General features: G+C 42.7%; 2 protein-coding genes across 17 annotated transcripts in view; one reads left to right on the forward strand and one right to left on the reverse strand.

Moving 5' to 3' along the window:
* Positions 1-8,643, forward strand: part of CACNB2 (calcium voltage-gated channel auxiliary subunit beta 2) — a 565,457-nt gene extending 556,814 nt beyond the window's left edge. For all 10 annotated transcript variants that reach the window (XM_021064820.1, XM_021064817.1, XM_021064823.1 and 7 more), the window contains 4 exons: positions 1,488-1,639; positions 3,439-3,534; positions 5,136-5,321; positions 6,181-8,643. In XM_021064820.1, the coding sequence (XP_020920479.1) occupies positions 1,488-1,639; positions 3,439-3,534; positions 5,136-5,321; positions 6,181-6,657 (911 nt within the window). In that variant the 3' untranslated portion in view covers positions 6,658-8,643. The remainder of the gene's footprint in view (positions 1-1,487; positions 1,640-3,438; positions 3,535-5,135; positions 5,322-6,180) is intronic.
* The window catches only part of LOC100524391 (putative methyltransferase NSUN6), a 73,846-nt gene continuing 64,302 nt past the window's right edge, over positions 5,412-14,955 (reverse strand). For 4 of the 7 annotated variants that reach the window (XM_005653806.3, XM_021064826.1, XM_021064825.1 and 1 more), the window contains one exon: positions 12,483-13,118. In XM_005653806.3, the coding sequence (XP_005653863.1) occupies positions 12,891-13,118 (228 nt within the window). In that variant the 3' untranslated portion in view covers positions 12,483-12,890. Of the gene's footprint in view, positions 5,464-6,718; positions 7,876-9,617; positions 9,939-11,353; positions 13,119-14,955 lie in introns of those variants that run through there. The other 3 variants (XR_002336345.1, XR_002336346.1, XR_001298151.2) reach the window with 3 other exon arrangements.

Here is a 14,955-nt window from a genome sequence, read left to right on the forward strand (position 1 = left end):
ATTACACTGTTAATATACTTTATATACTTGCCTGTTTACAATATTTATCAGCTGGTAGATCCAGAAGCTTAATAGTTTTTCTTTTAGCAAAACTATGTCATGGGTGGTAATGTGATCAAATACTATTTTAAAGCTAGCATCTCCAGTGGTCTGGGCCTGACTTTAAAGCCATCCAGGTAAATGAAAGGACTCTAGTCAGAACATCTCTGAGACATACAGTTAGTGATTTGCCTTTTCTGGCATAATACACTAGTTAAAAATCATCTCCAGGAATCTTCTGCATGGATCCAAATGGCATAAGCGGAATTAAATGTCCAGGAATTTCATGGAATTGGCCTTTCATAACTGTAGTGGGCACTGCAAGCTACATATTATGCGTTACAGACCTGTGATGTCTAGTAGTTTCTGACTATTTAAATTTCAAACAGTTATTCATTCATACTTGCTACATTTCAGGTGCTCAACAGCCCTATGTGGGCTGTGGCCACCATACTGGACAGCAGTGGAAACAAATCTGACTGTATCCATGAGGATGCGGGTTTGAGCCCTGGCCTCGCTCAGTGGGTCAGGGATCTGGTGTTGCCGTGGGCTGTGGTAGGGGTCAGAGACGCGGCTTGGATCCCGAGTTGCTGTGGCTGTGGTGTAGGCCAGCAGCTGCAGCTCCAATTCGACCCCTAGCCTGGGAACCTCCATATGCTATAAGAGCAGCTCTAAAAAGAAAAAAAATTGTCCATCATCACAAAAAATTTTCTTGGACAGCCCTTTTTAGACTCTAGAGAGATCATAGAGAAGTAGATGAACTGAATGATTTTTATGGCATTCAAGTAGATTTTTGGATGTTTAAGTTTTCCATAAATCATATTTTTGTGGTGCTGCCTCATATATAATTGTCCTTTCAAAGCATGAATGTTACAGGATTATTCTTTTGTTGGTGGAAGACAGGAGAAGTGGTTTTCTGGATGAGTCTGTTGTAAACACTCTTAAAGCCTGTCCTGTTGTGTGCTGAAGTTCAGCTTGCTAATATCCATCTCTAAACACCATCGTCTTCAGAAAGCAGACCAATAGGTGACATGCAAACACAGATAAGCCCAGGCACTGACAGGAAAGCTGGTGATGGTAGCTGGGCTGGAGTGGTCAGAAACCACCACGAAAGACAGACAGCTCTTCAAGTTTCTATTTTACAACATTTTCATGAAATGACTTCATAGAGTAAAGTTATATAGCACCAAACACAAGTCAGCAGAGAAAGAGCCAAAAAAGTTAGTTCTAAATTTAGTTATATTAGAACTAAATTTTATAGCTGATTGAGAGGAATTCTCTAAATTCTAGAGGTGTTGTGAAGAAATGGCTTTTTCCCTTGATGCCTGTTCTCGGCTCTCTTACCTGTAGACAACCTAATGGCTCACCTCCAGGAGTAGCCTTTTACTTTTATCTATCTCAATCTGGTCTAAAAATACTGTAATCAAACTCTGCTTAACCTTTTACAGCGGAAGTTCAGAGTGAAATCGAGAGGATTTTTGAACTTGCAAGAACATTGCAACTGGTGGTCCTTGATGCAGATACTATTAATCATCCAGCTCAACTCAGTAAAACCTCTCTGGCCCCTATTATAGTGTATGTCAAGATTTCTTCTCCTAAGGTAAGTCAGATTGTTACTGTTTGTTATGTCTTGAAACTTTACTAAAATGTGTTTATATGCTGCTTTCCAATTATAAACAGGCTTTATCCACCACAAAGGGTTTGAAGAGCAATGTGGTGATCAAGAATTGTTAAGATTCATAGAAGCAGAGCAGGATGAATTAATTTCATGGTGTAGAACAGTGATTCCCAAAGAGTAGCCCATGGATTCGTGGTGGAGGAGCTTCTGCGGTGCTGTCAGAGGGCCCATTAGGTGAAGAGCATCTCCATGGTAACACTGCAACATTCGCCCCCTTTTTCGCTGTTCTGACATCTGCACTGATGGTGCAGAAGCAGTGGCGGGTGACGTCTAAGCAGGAATCACCAGCCACTGTTGTTTGCTTTCTCCTTGGTAAAGCAAACCACCCAGTTCACTTGATAATGTCCTGGCAAAGTAGTAACATTATTCTATTAAATTCTGACTCTTCAGGCCAGGCCTTTTTAATACTCTATTAACAGAAAAGGAAGTACACTTCAAATTCTTTGGCTACGTAGTCTTAAGTTATCTCAAGGACAAGTGCTGGTGTGATTACTTCTAAAATGAACATCCTGGAACCCCATTTTTATTTGAACGGACATGCCAGGCAGATTCAGATCCATTCACATTTCAGGAAAGACTGATGGAATTTAATGTAACGAAATAATAAGAAAAGTTCATTGATAGGATTTTAGATTTCACATGGCAGCTAGTCTTAAAAAAAAAAAAAACTCCACTTGTTTACTGTAGTATCAAAAAAATATCCGCAATTATCTATCTGAAAGGCTACTAACATATTCCTTTTCTGAATTACATATCTGCAAGAGGCTGGATTATCTATGTGTGTTTCAAACAAAATATACTGTAGCAGATTAGAAGCAGGCTATTTCAGCTATCTTCTAATGAAGCCAGTCATTCAAGGAATTGGCAAATTATTTAGCTATTTTTATCAAAAAGGTGATATATGTTAACATGTAAGAGGTTTATTCATAATTTTTTTTTAGGGCCACACCCACGGCATATGGAGGTTCCCAGGCTGGGGGTCTAATTGGAGCTGTTGCCACCAGCCTATGCCAGAGACACAGCAACACCAGATCTGAGCCTCATCTTTGACCTACACCACAGCTCACGGCAACGCCGGATCCTTAGCCCACTGAGCAAGGCCAGGGATTGAACCCAAAACCTCGTGCTTCCTAGTCAGATTTGTTTCCACTGCACCATGATGGGAACTCCCATAATTTTTAATGAATTAATATTTTTTAATTTCTCATGGAAACATGAGATACAGTTTACATAAATAAAAAGTTCTTTGGAGTTCTCAACCTTATTTTTTTATGGCTCCAACCACAGCATATGGAAGTCCTAGGCCAGGGATCGAATACAGGCTGTAGTTGTGGCAACACCATATCCTGTGACCACACCCACACCCCACCAGTTATCGGAGCCACCGCAGCTGGATTCTTAACCCTCTGTACCATAGCAAGGAGTCCCTCAACAATTTTTTAAAACAGAAATCATGAGACAGAAAGTTTGAGAACTTCTAGCCTTGAAAAAAGATGAGACTCAGAATACGCTCCATGCTGGTAATCTTCCTTGAAGCTTGCAACTGAGATTTATGTTAACATGTGCATTTTGGAAATCATCTTAAATATTCTACTCTCTAGCTCAATCTATTATAAACCATTAGTGCTATATGAAAAAGGCCCCAGAGAAAGGAGTAAATGATGAACCTTGTTATTTACCTGGGTGCAGATATTCCTGTTTAAAAATCTCATCTTTTACAGGTGTTACAAAGGTTAATAAAATCTCGAGGAAAATCTCAAGCTAAACACCTCAATGTCCAGATGGTAGCAGCAGATAAGCTGGCCCAGTGTCCTCCAGTAAGTCTTGTATTGATCCACCTGAAGGCATCAGACCAGGCAGGTTTTGTTTTCTTAACAAAAACCAGACAGGCAACCATCTGTCCTTTCAGAGAACCCTCTCCAGCAGCAGTGGCCTTCATTCCAAGAAGGGAAGTATTTTCTTTCTTTTTTTTTTCTGCCATGGCATGCAACAGCCTGATGTGGGATCTCAGTTCCCAGACCAGGAGTTGAACCTGGACCACAGCAGTGAAATCACCAACTCCTAACTACTAGACCACCAGGGAACTCCCTGTCCACCTCCTGCCATGAGCCTTATCCAGGTCATGGTCTTCGAATGGCTACAGTTTGTTCTCTGGTGGCCTTGCCTTGTTAATATCTAACATCTAAATGGTATCTTGAATGAAGTCAGATCGTTGTTTCAAAACTCTGGTTTGAAAGATGGATCTATTTGGGTAATCAGGGAGCACGTTGCCAGTTGTATTTTTTTTTATTATAGTTGACTTACAATGTTCTGTCAATTCCTGCTGTACACCAAAGTGACCCAGTTATACATATTATATATATATATATATATATATATATATATATATATATATATACACACACACATACACACACATTCTTTTTCTATCTTCCATGATGTTCCATTATTTAAGTGATTGGATATAGTCCCCTGTGCTATATATAGCAGGACCTCATTGCTTATCCATTTGAAATGCTATAGTTTGCATCTACTAACCTCAAACTTCTTGTCCAACCCACTCCCTCCAACCTCCTAGCACAAATACACAATGGAATACTACTTGGCCATAAAAAAGAATAAAATAATGCCAACTGCAGAAACATGGATGGAACTAGAGATTCTCCTACTAAGTGAAACAAGTTCTTAATCACTGTCTAAGAAATTGATCTGAGGCAATATAAAAACCAATTTCTAAACCAATCAGTCACCCAGATTCTGACCCCTGAACATACTCCTCCTAATTACATACTGTGCTATATATAGTTTGGGGCTTTGACTTTTTTTAAATGAATGTTTATCAGAAGGTTTAAGAATTATGATTATATCCATGTATGATTACTTGGCATATGTTAATTTTTAAGAATGTGGAACCATTTTGAAGTGTGGACCGTGTCAAATCATTAGTGGGTTCAGCTTCCTGTGACAGATTTCCTCTCTTAACCCTGCCTTGATCATTTCCAAGACTCAGCTTTTCACAGTTTCCATGTCAAAAGCAGGCTTCTTCCTGCGCTGCTTCACAAGCTTGTGTTTTTCACATCTCTTTTCTAAAAAAGCATCAATTAATTCCTTTTTTAACTACTGGAAACTTTTCTATCATGCGGGGTAACCACTGTTATTACACCCGTTCACTTCCCGGTGGTTTATACGGGTGCGGCATCTGTGTTCTACACAACAGTCTACAGCCAGGCCCTTGCAACCTGACTAATAGGACAGGGGGCCTTGTGAAAAGGAGGAGGGAGGAGCACACCAGCAAGGGCAGAGGCGCCCTTCCCTCCTCCCCCCTTTACCTGGGGGAGCTGAGGGGGTTGGGTGGCTGTGAAGCTGGGCCTGGACTCGGCTGGCCTGAGTGTGCCGTTTGGAATGTCTGCCTCTGCAGGAATCGTTTGACGTGATCTTGGATGAGAACCAGCTTGAGGACGCCTGTGAGCACCTGGCCGACTACCTGGAGGCCTACTGGAAGGCCACCCACCCACCCAGCAGCAGCCTCCCCAACCCTCTCCTCAGCCGTACTCTGGCCACTTCGACCCTGCCCATGAGCCCGACTCTGGCCTCTCACTCACAGGTAAGCAAGCAGCTCTTCCCTGCGGCCGCCTGGCTAGGATCTGTGCCCTGATCCCGGGTGCCATGCGTGTTCCAACTGGGCAGCTCTATTCAGAATGTGACAAACGCTGAGTCCTCAAGTATCTCCAGTGTCAACTGAGTACCTATAAGAAAAGCAGAATCTGGCAGAATCTGTAAGAGCCCCTAGCCCATAGCCCCATAGCCTACTAAGCCTACTAAGACAGGGATGGCCTGTGGACTCAGGCTGCCTGGGTTCCCATCCCTCACCTTCTCCTCCCTGCTGTGTAATCTTGGACCAATTCCTTACCTGCTCTGTGCCTCAGGAATACTCTTGGCCACCTACCTCATGAGGCCATATCATGACCTGTCCCATCTCATGTCTGTTCTCGATATTGTCTTATTAGGTGGGTGTGTTACTTAATATATGCCACTCTCTTACAATAGTCCTGGTCTCATTATCTGCCATTTAAAGCATTTGACATTTTATCATTTTTTTTTTTCCCTTAAAGCCAACATCCTAAATTCTCATCTTCCCACATGTATTTGAGCACCCATGTGTAAACATCTCAGGGGCCTGTATCTATAGTTGAGCTATGAGCAAATAAGGAACACCCTCCCTCCTCCATTTATTAAAAAAAAAAATTCCTCTGTGCACCGTCCTAGGCACTTAAAAATTAACACAAAGTCCAATACAATACAAACGCCACTGGATGTTATCAAAAGAATTAAGTGACCGAACAAGGTTAGATTTCACTTTCAAATCCCTCAAAAAGGGACTCCACTGGGAATGACTTGCTTTTGTGACAGTTCTAACGACTCCGGAATTGGCTGAGGCCTGTGTTTGCCCCCTTTGCCTCCAGGGTCCTCCAGGTGATCAGAGGACAGATCGCTCAGCCCCGGGCCGGTCTGCTTCGCAAGTTGAAGAAGAAGCCTGCCCGGAGCTGGTCCGGAAACCCCAGCACCGGTCTTCGTCCTCCGCCCAGCACCACAACCACCGCAGTGGTGCCGGCCGCGGCCTCTCCAGGCAGGAGACGCTGGACTCAGAGACACAGGAGAGTCGAGACTCCGCCTACGTGGAACCCAAGGAAGATTCCTGCCACGAGCCCGTGGACCACTGCGCCGCCCACCGTGACCACAGCCACAGGGAGGAGCCGCACGGAGGTGGTGAGCACAGACACCGCGAGTCCCGGCACCGCGCCCGGGACCCGGATCGGGAGCAGGACCACAACGAGTGCAGCAGACAGCGGAGCCGCCACAAATTCAAGGACGCAGAAGGGCTCGCCAAGAAGCGGAACGAGGCTGGGGACTGCAACAGGGATGTTTACATCCGCCAGTGACGTTCGTCCTTTTGTGTTGTTGGGGTTTTTCTTTTCTTTTTTTTTTTTTTGGTTTTTAAAGTCTTGTACACCACCACCCTCACACTCAGTCTGGGGGCGTCTACATCGCAATTACGTGATCTGTCCTGTATATTTGTTCTGCTGTTGCTTGACTAGCAATAGCATGAAATAGAGTATTAATATCCTTTTTTTCCTTTTTAAGTGCTGCGGGAATCGGCCTGGAAAGGCTGCCATCCTCTGGTTGCGGACTGGACTATTTCAACTGTCTGGGCTTGCTGCCACTTGAACAAAATCTGTTGCCATCCACGTGGCGTTAGCATTTTAAGACGCATAGCTGACATTTTCCAAAATGTAGTTGATGTATCCAGTGGGCCAGGACTGGCCCAGATTAAAAATTGGATTTCTTGATTCTCCAGATTTTTAATATGTAGGCACCGACCTGATTTGCATATTCATCCATGGACCACTGTTTCTTGCTTGTACCTCTGGCTGACTAAATTTGGGGACAGATTCAGTCTTGCCTTACACAAAGGGGATCATAAAGTTAGAATCTATTTTCTATGTACTAGTATTGTGTACTGTATAGACAGTTTGTAAATGTTATTTCTGCAAACACCTTCTTATGATAATTATATATATTATATATATATATACATATATATATATCAGTTTGACCACACTGTTTTAGAGTCTTAATGCCAAGTCAGCAGATTTGCTTTATGAATTACAGGGACTAGAAACGCCCACCTTCAGGAAATTTGTAATACCATCGTCCAGACACCTATCCCCGTTCTAGGAGAAAGTCTGTACATACTGTAAATACGTGTGACTGCTTGACTTGAACAGGCTGATTTCTGAATGTTTTCCCATCCTTGTAAGTCAACGATTTTGACCGTAAATGATGGTAAATATAATCAAACTCCAAAGGTTGTTCTACTCCATCGGTGGGCACTGCCTGCGACAACCGCGTGCTCCGCGGCCACTGTCGTCTGAGCCGGAGTTCCGTGTGTGCATGCGTGTGGGTCTGGGTGCGAGAGTGTGCACGAGTGGATCTGAATGCGGAAGACGGATGAAGAAACCAGCCTGGCGTCAGGCGCCCACCCACCTGCCCTGCAGGTCACAGGCCGCGGGATGCTGCGGGGTCCGGAGGGCGGGCAGGGACGGGAGGAAGCTCACAGCCAGAGGGGGCGCGCATCTGCTGGCTCCTTGTTCTTGCTCCTGGAGAGGAAAAATACGGGCAACTTTTAACTGTGAGTGTTTCACTGGAAATGGACAATCTCTTATGTGCTTGAGTGTCTGTCTTAGGAGGAAACGTCTGCACGCTTGTAGGGTTAATTTCGGGGGAAATAACTTCGTCCGACTCCTCCCGCTGCCTCGCCCGACCGCACCGTCCTTCCCTCCCGCTGTGCCGTCTCTCCGCTTTGCCTCCCCTTCCACCCCCTCCTCCCCCACCAGCTCCAACCGTCTCGCTGTCCGTCAAAACCTAGAAGTGCTTCTTATAACCAAAGTTTCTGCTCTTCGCAAGAAATCAGGGCAAAATGAGGTGACTTGAAGTGAACAAAAACGCTGAGAATATGTTCCTATGGCAGACCTCTCCACTGAAGGGGAAGCCAGAAGATGCTGTCGCCAGGCGTCCGCGGCACGAGGTGGCTGTCACGCTAAGGCTGAAGCCTCCTCTGTATCTCTTTAGTGTCCATCTGTCCAGCTGTGACTGGACAGGTAAAACAGTATTCCGAGTGCAAGTATCCAGCCCTTGAAGTCTGTCCCCGGAAAACTGCCTTGTGATTGCCTACCTTCAGATCTGCACATCTTATAACTTTGTTAAATAGGTTAATCTCTATTTTTGTTTTGCTTCTTTTATTCCAGGTTCTTGCCAAATATTGCTTGGATCTTTATAGGTAAAACTGTTACACATCTAACTCCTTATCCCCCCCCCCCCGGAAAGATTTAAAAATGAGTTATGTATCTAGTGTTTTCTCAGCTAATATAAATACGAAAAACATTTCCCAATCAACCTCTTTGTTAATTAGCTCTATAGTGTTGACATAGCTTTATTTATTGAATATAAAAACAGCAGTCATAATATATAAATTTTTGATGTAAAACAGTCACATCATTGGGAAACTGTATTCCAATTAGGGTTACTTTTAAAAAATATTTCCAACAAACTTTCCATCATGGCCCCAATCTGTCCCTATATGAAATTTCATGCCAGTTAATGACCTTGGAATGAATATTTAAATTCTTGAAGTAGATCTGGTATCTTTTTTGCTGCTACCATTGAACCCTCTCAGTCGTGCTAATGGATTCCATTTTTAAAATTTTGTCCCTGTATTGTTTCTCACTTTGCTGTGAAACATATCAGTCCAAATCCAGAGTATTCCTCAAAAGCCTATCTAGCAGGATTTGACATAAAAGCATCTACATGTGACATCTGTACAGTGGGCACAGGTGTAATCAGTGCGAACTAAACATGCAAATTTAAAAAATCCAAGAACAATGGCATATTTACTGACTTGTGGAATGTAAAATCTTCGTCTCTTCAGAGAGCAAAGGTTTACTCTTAACCTAGCTGGTTGTAGAATCATGGTTTTGTAGTTGACCTAGAAAATGCTGGAAATGTTCTCAATAGTTGGATGTTTTCTCGTCAAACCTATTTCAGTTTTTCCTTTGCTCTTTCTCTACTGCTCTTTTAAGTTACTGTTACAAAAAGGTGCTGCTAAATTGTAGGATGTCTTAGTCATGCTGTACTTTGGGACAAATGCCACATTTTGACACGGTCTGCTAGGCATTCATGTTAACAGTCACTGTCGGCTACACTGAAATGTCCAACAACCTGGTGTAAAGTCATTTCATATCACAGAAATAAAGAGAGCTGGCTTCTGCACTGTTGATCATTAGCAGTAGTGACTGCCACTTTAGGAATGGTTCTTAGAGCTGAAAGTAGGTTAAATACTCACCAGCACCTCCCACTCATGGCCCATCTTCCTGTGGGGCCTTGCCAGTCACTGAGGGCCTGCAGTGTGGTCTTCCCATCACGTCTGATAAAATGACAGCTTCCGGCAGGTAAAAGGTTCCTGAGGCCTGAGCACAGCCGAGTCAACTTCTCCCCACCTTCAATTTATGTATTCAGCAATTCTTGACTTGGATTTTGAATTTTACTGTTCATTCTTAAAATGGAGATCCATCTTGATGATGAATTTAATTCCTCACCCTCTGCACGGTGATGCAGTGCTGCTAGTTCTGGATATTCTCAACTTATTCATACGTCAAGGGTCACACTGTCAGAGAACACAGGTAATTAGATGGCTCTGGGTCGGCTGTTGAACGGTGGCTAAGCTGTATTTTTAACTATTTGTACTTTGTTATTTAAACTAAAATGTGATACACGGTTTTAAAGTAAAATGTACTCACTGTTGAATTAAAATGCTTCTGTTTCACAGACATAACTATGGTAACATTAAATATGTTAAAAGATAAAATTAATTTTCTCCACATTTCCCTGATTTTTTTCCTTTTATCATATTTTTCTTAAACATCTGTATTCCTTAAAATTGCAAGTGGGAGTTACCATTGTGTCTCAGCAGGTTACAAACCTGACTAGTATCCATAAGGATACAGGTTCAATCCCTGGCCTTGCTCAGTGGGTTAAGGATCTGGTCTGGCTATGGCTATGGTGCAGGCCAGCAGCTGCAGCTCCAATTCGACCTGCTAGTCTGGGAACTTCCAGATGCCATGGGTGCACACTTAAAAAAAAAAAAAAAAAAAAAAAGCATGTTTTATTTTCCTATTTTTTGAAAGATACCCACTGAGAAAGGTCTACGTTAAACATTTTACCAGTATTGTCTTTTCTGTTGTTAATATGTAAATATTCTTCTGTTTGGCCTGCATTGCTTATATTTGATATCTGTGGTATCAGTTACAACTTCCCATGACTGCCACTAGGCTCCTTCTCTACCATTTCCATTCCAGCTTAGCACCTACAAGGCTTTACAGAGAGCATGAGAAGAAATGGAGTTTGTGTATTTTTTTAAGATGCAGTTAAAGTCTAGGGAAGTATGCCGAGCCCTATAAACAGAAGTACAAGTAAATGGTGTTTCTCTTTAGACAAATGACATCTACTGGACCTAAGACAGAATGAAAGGTGGAAAGAAGTTAGTTACATGTTTCAATCTTATGGCACTTGAAATGTTTTTTCCCTCATTTAAGAAGAATGTAATGAGAGGTTCTATTGTGGTTCAGTGGGTTAAGAACCCAACATATTGTCTGTGAAGATGCAGGTTTGATTCCTGGCTTCCCTCAGTAGGTTAAGGATCCATCACTGCTATAAACTCTGGTGTAGGTCACAGATACAGCTCAGATTCAGTGTTGCCATGGCTGTGGTGTTCTGCTGGCAGCTTCGACTTGACCCCTAGCCTGGGAACTTCCATATGCTGCAGAAGCAGCAGGGAAAAGAAAAAATAAGGATGTAAGGAAGATCTGTCTGAAGCTCTGACAGAAAGCACAGGGTTCCTGCCTTCAAGCCTGGGGGCAGGGGTCAAGGGCATGCCTATAGGGTAACCTGGAGGGATGCATCAAGTGCCAAGACAGCAGGAGATAGAGGTACAAGGGGTGTAGACAGAGAAATGCCTAACCCAGCCTCAGAGAAGGCTGTGTGAGAAAGGCTTCCTCAAAGCAGAGGCCTTCTGAAGCTCACCTGATCCACGAGACCTGGCATTCCTGATGGATACAACAGATTCGAGAAATTCTTAATGGAAACCTATGAGAAAAAAAAACTATTAGGCAATTACTTCCAATTATCCACTTTATATGCCCATGGCTCAATTTGGGTAGATGTGAATTTACAGAACGGATGTTATTAACACTAAATGAGACAGCTTTTAAATTATGGCTGGGTATTGAGTATTTTAATATATCTTACCTAAAAAAGCAGGTAGGATGAAGCAAGCCCACCGTTACAATTAATTTTAAAAAGGCAGTCCTCTTAAACTGGCCACTACAGGGAAAGATGTGGTGTTTGGTCACGTTTGTGGTTTGGATGATTTCAGATTTTTAACTGTAAAGAGGTCTTTTTTGTCTTGATCTGGCCCAGTCACAGCTGCATGGTCTGAGGTCGGTGTTCTCTGGACCTGCTTCTGTTCGGTGGTAGGACGCCAAGGCTTAACTCTAAGTGTCCAGCCACTTCCCAGCTCTCAGAGGATGCTTTTTTCTCTTTCTCACCACTCACATCTCTTAATAACCTGTATGTGATCCACCAGGTGATAAAAGGTACCCAAATTGTGCAGTATTCTCACTTTTAATCTATAGAGTAAAAAAAAAAGTTTCATTTTAGTTTTCAGTTTAAAATCGAAGGGGGGAGTTCCTGGTGTGGCTCGGGGGTTAAGAACCTGACATAGTGTCCATGAGGATGCAGGTTCAATCCCTGGCCTCGCTCATTGGGTTAAGGATCTGGCGTTGTCACAAGCTGGAGTAAAGGTCACAGACTTGGCTCGGATTTGGCGTGGCTGTGGTGTAGACCAGCAGCTGCAGCTCCAATTCAACCCCTAGCCCAGGAACTTCCATGTTCCACAGGTGAGGCTATAAAAAGAAAAAAAAAAAAGTTTTCTTAAATATGAAGGGGAAAAAAGTAAACACAGTAAAGGGAGACTGTCATTTAGGAGAGGCCCAGAATTCAGGTGAAAGGGAGTTGATTTGACGAAACAGTCAACAGAAAAAGTCAGGTAAAATCCCCAGCTCAGTTCCCGGCACACGATAAATAAATTATAGTTCCCATAACCTGAATTTGTAAGCAACTTGTACACATGAACTCAGGAACAGAAAACATGTTTTATAACCAAATTAAATATTGCAGATTTTATTCCTTATGTTAAATCCACTGATTTTAACATTAAAAATGATTTGTACTCTTTACAAATTAAAAGACCCCAAGTGAAAGTATGTTCCAGACATTTATAGGCATCCCCTTTTCTTCATACTGCCTTCTTTATACTCTGCTAAATCCATGAAGAAAAAAATTATTTTAAAAACAAGAAATAGAATATCAAATCGCCCCCTGGCTATGTCCTCTATGAAGCAGAGTCTCTTGATCAAGTCCCTGGGTTCCTGGTGGAACAGCTGGCAGCCTTTTCCATTTCCTTAGCAACCACGTCATCAATCACGTGGCCTGATGACAGTTTGATTTAAATTAAGGGGAAAAAAAAACAGTGCACAGCAAATGTTTGGAATTTTCACTTCTACGGCGCCTTCACCTTTGTGTTTTTGCCTTTTACAAATTTTGCAATGAAGAAACCTATACAGTCCTGATTTGCCAGCCGGATCATGTCTTCTGTTCTGGTGTCTCTGAGAGAATCAATGTCAGTGTCCCATGATGGCACCACGGACGGATCGAATCGCTGCAGCTGTTTCAACTGTTCAGACGTCAGGCCAGCTCCCATCATCCCTGCTCCTCCGATCTGAGGGTCCTGCTCGGGGAGGACGAGCAAACAGACGAACACCCTCGCGTGAGTAAGTGTGCCTGTTATGACCAAGTTGTAGCTTTCGCCAATTCCAGAAACAGAAAAAAACCACCTTTTTACTTCATTTTTTCTAACTATTCATCTGTACACTTTACTCATTTATTTTTTCTTTTATGGCCGCACCACAGCCTATGGAAGTTCTCAGGCCAAGGACGGAATCCAAGCCGCAGCTTCTGACCTATCACTGGATCCTTGAACCCACTGGACCAGGCCAGGGATCACTCCTCCACAGTGACCCAAGCCGCTGAAGTCAGATTCTTAACCTACTGCCACAGCAGGAACTCCAGTAAACAACCTTTCAGAGCGGTTTTTCCAGGTAGTGAAGTGGGAGAGGGGTAATATCAGGTGACTTGGCAAGTGAGTACCTGGGACAGCCCACGTGCAGGTCTAGTACCACGACAGCAGAAGGCCTGAGCTTCACAGAACACAAGGGTTCAAACTGCAGCCCTGCCCCACTGGAGCTGTTGGGCTTTTGGGAAAGTAACTTTGCATAAATGTTTCCTCATCCATAAAGGAGATAAAACGCCCAGTTCCGACCCATGTAAGGGGTACCATGCCTGGCACACGGGGTGCTCGGTAAGTGGAGCATGACTACCAGTAACAGCACTAGATGACAATTCAGCTTTGTCTGTCAAGACTCCCCCAAACGGACAGGAGTTTTCTTGGGTGTCTCAAGATGCCTCTCTCTCGCCCATAACAACTGGATGGTAACAGTTCTCTTTTTTTGTTGTTGTTTTTAAATGTACTAGAATACTAAGACATAAGTAAAGCTGAATCAAGCAGTTAGAGAAATACCAAATCATAAGGAACTGAGTGATACTTGCAAACCACTACTAGGAAAGATGCATAAAACCTGTCACCATTTCACAATGCCTATGTTAATGAAGATCTATTTTCTTTGGTTTATGTCTGAAAACCCATTGTTTACTAACCCTGGAGGGTAGGGGACGTTCCATCTCTTTCTGGGTATATACTGACTGTGCATGTGCATACACACACACATAAAATTTAAGTAAATTCTCAGGCCTTTTCATTTACAATGTAACTGTCTTCATTTCTAACTCTAGAAACCACCGCTGAACTGTTTTTTAATTCATGTATAGTTCCAGGGACTTACTTAGAATCCTGCACAGGGAAAACCAAAGGGAGACGTTCAATATATCTGAATGTGAGCATCACTACAGATTTAAATCTAGTCTCAAACATCATAAGCTGAAAATCTAGTCATAAATATAGTTTTAATAAAAACCAGAACAGGGAGTTCTCTTATGGCACAGAAGGTTAATGATCTGACATTGTCACTGCTATGGTGTGAGTGTGATCCCTGGTCCAGGAACTTCCACATGCCATGGATGCAGCAAAAAAAACAAACAAACAAAAAAACAAACAAACAAAAAAAAAAAAAAAACAAAACCAAAAAAACCCAAAAAACTCACAAAAACCCCAAGCCACAACAGAAAGCCAGTGGTAGGTAAAGTATAAGAAAGCTTTTTAAATGTTCCATATTTTATATAAGAAACCATACTGAAGCAATAATCCTGAACCATTTTCTTCCCCATGGCTAGTCTTTTGATATCCCAGTTATTAAAGCCTGTTTGGGCTTTGATGTGACATCAGAAAGAAAAGCTAAACATTTTCCCTATCAGAAAAATACAGGACCGGGGTGGGGGTAGGGGTGTTTTTTGGTAACAAAATTCTGACTAACGTGAACGAGAGCCACAAGTAAAATAAACACCTAACAGGAGTCCACCTGAGCTCTGTGACATTTTCACACAACAGTCCA

Source organism: Sus scrofa, chromosome 10 (genome assembly GCF_000003025.6).
Source record: "Sus scrofa isolate TJ Tabasco breed Duroc chromosome 10, Sscrofa11.1, whole genome shotgun sequence".
Lineage (NCBI taxonomy): Eukaryota > Metazoa > Chordata > Mammalia > Artiodactyla > Suidae > Sus > Sus scrofa.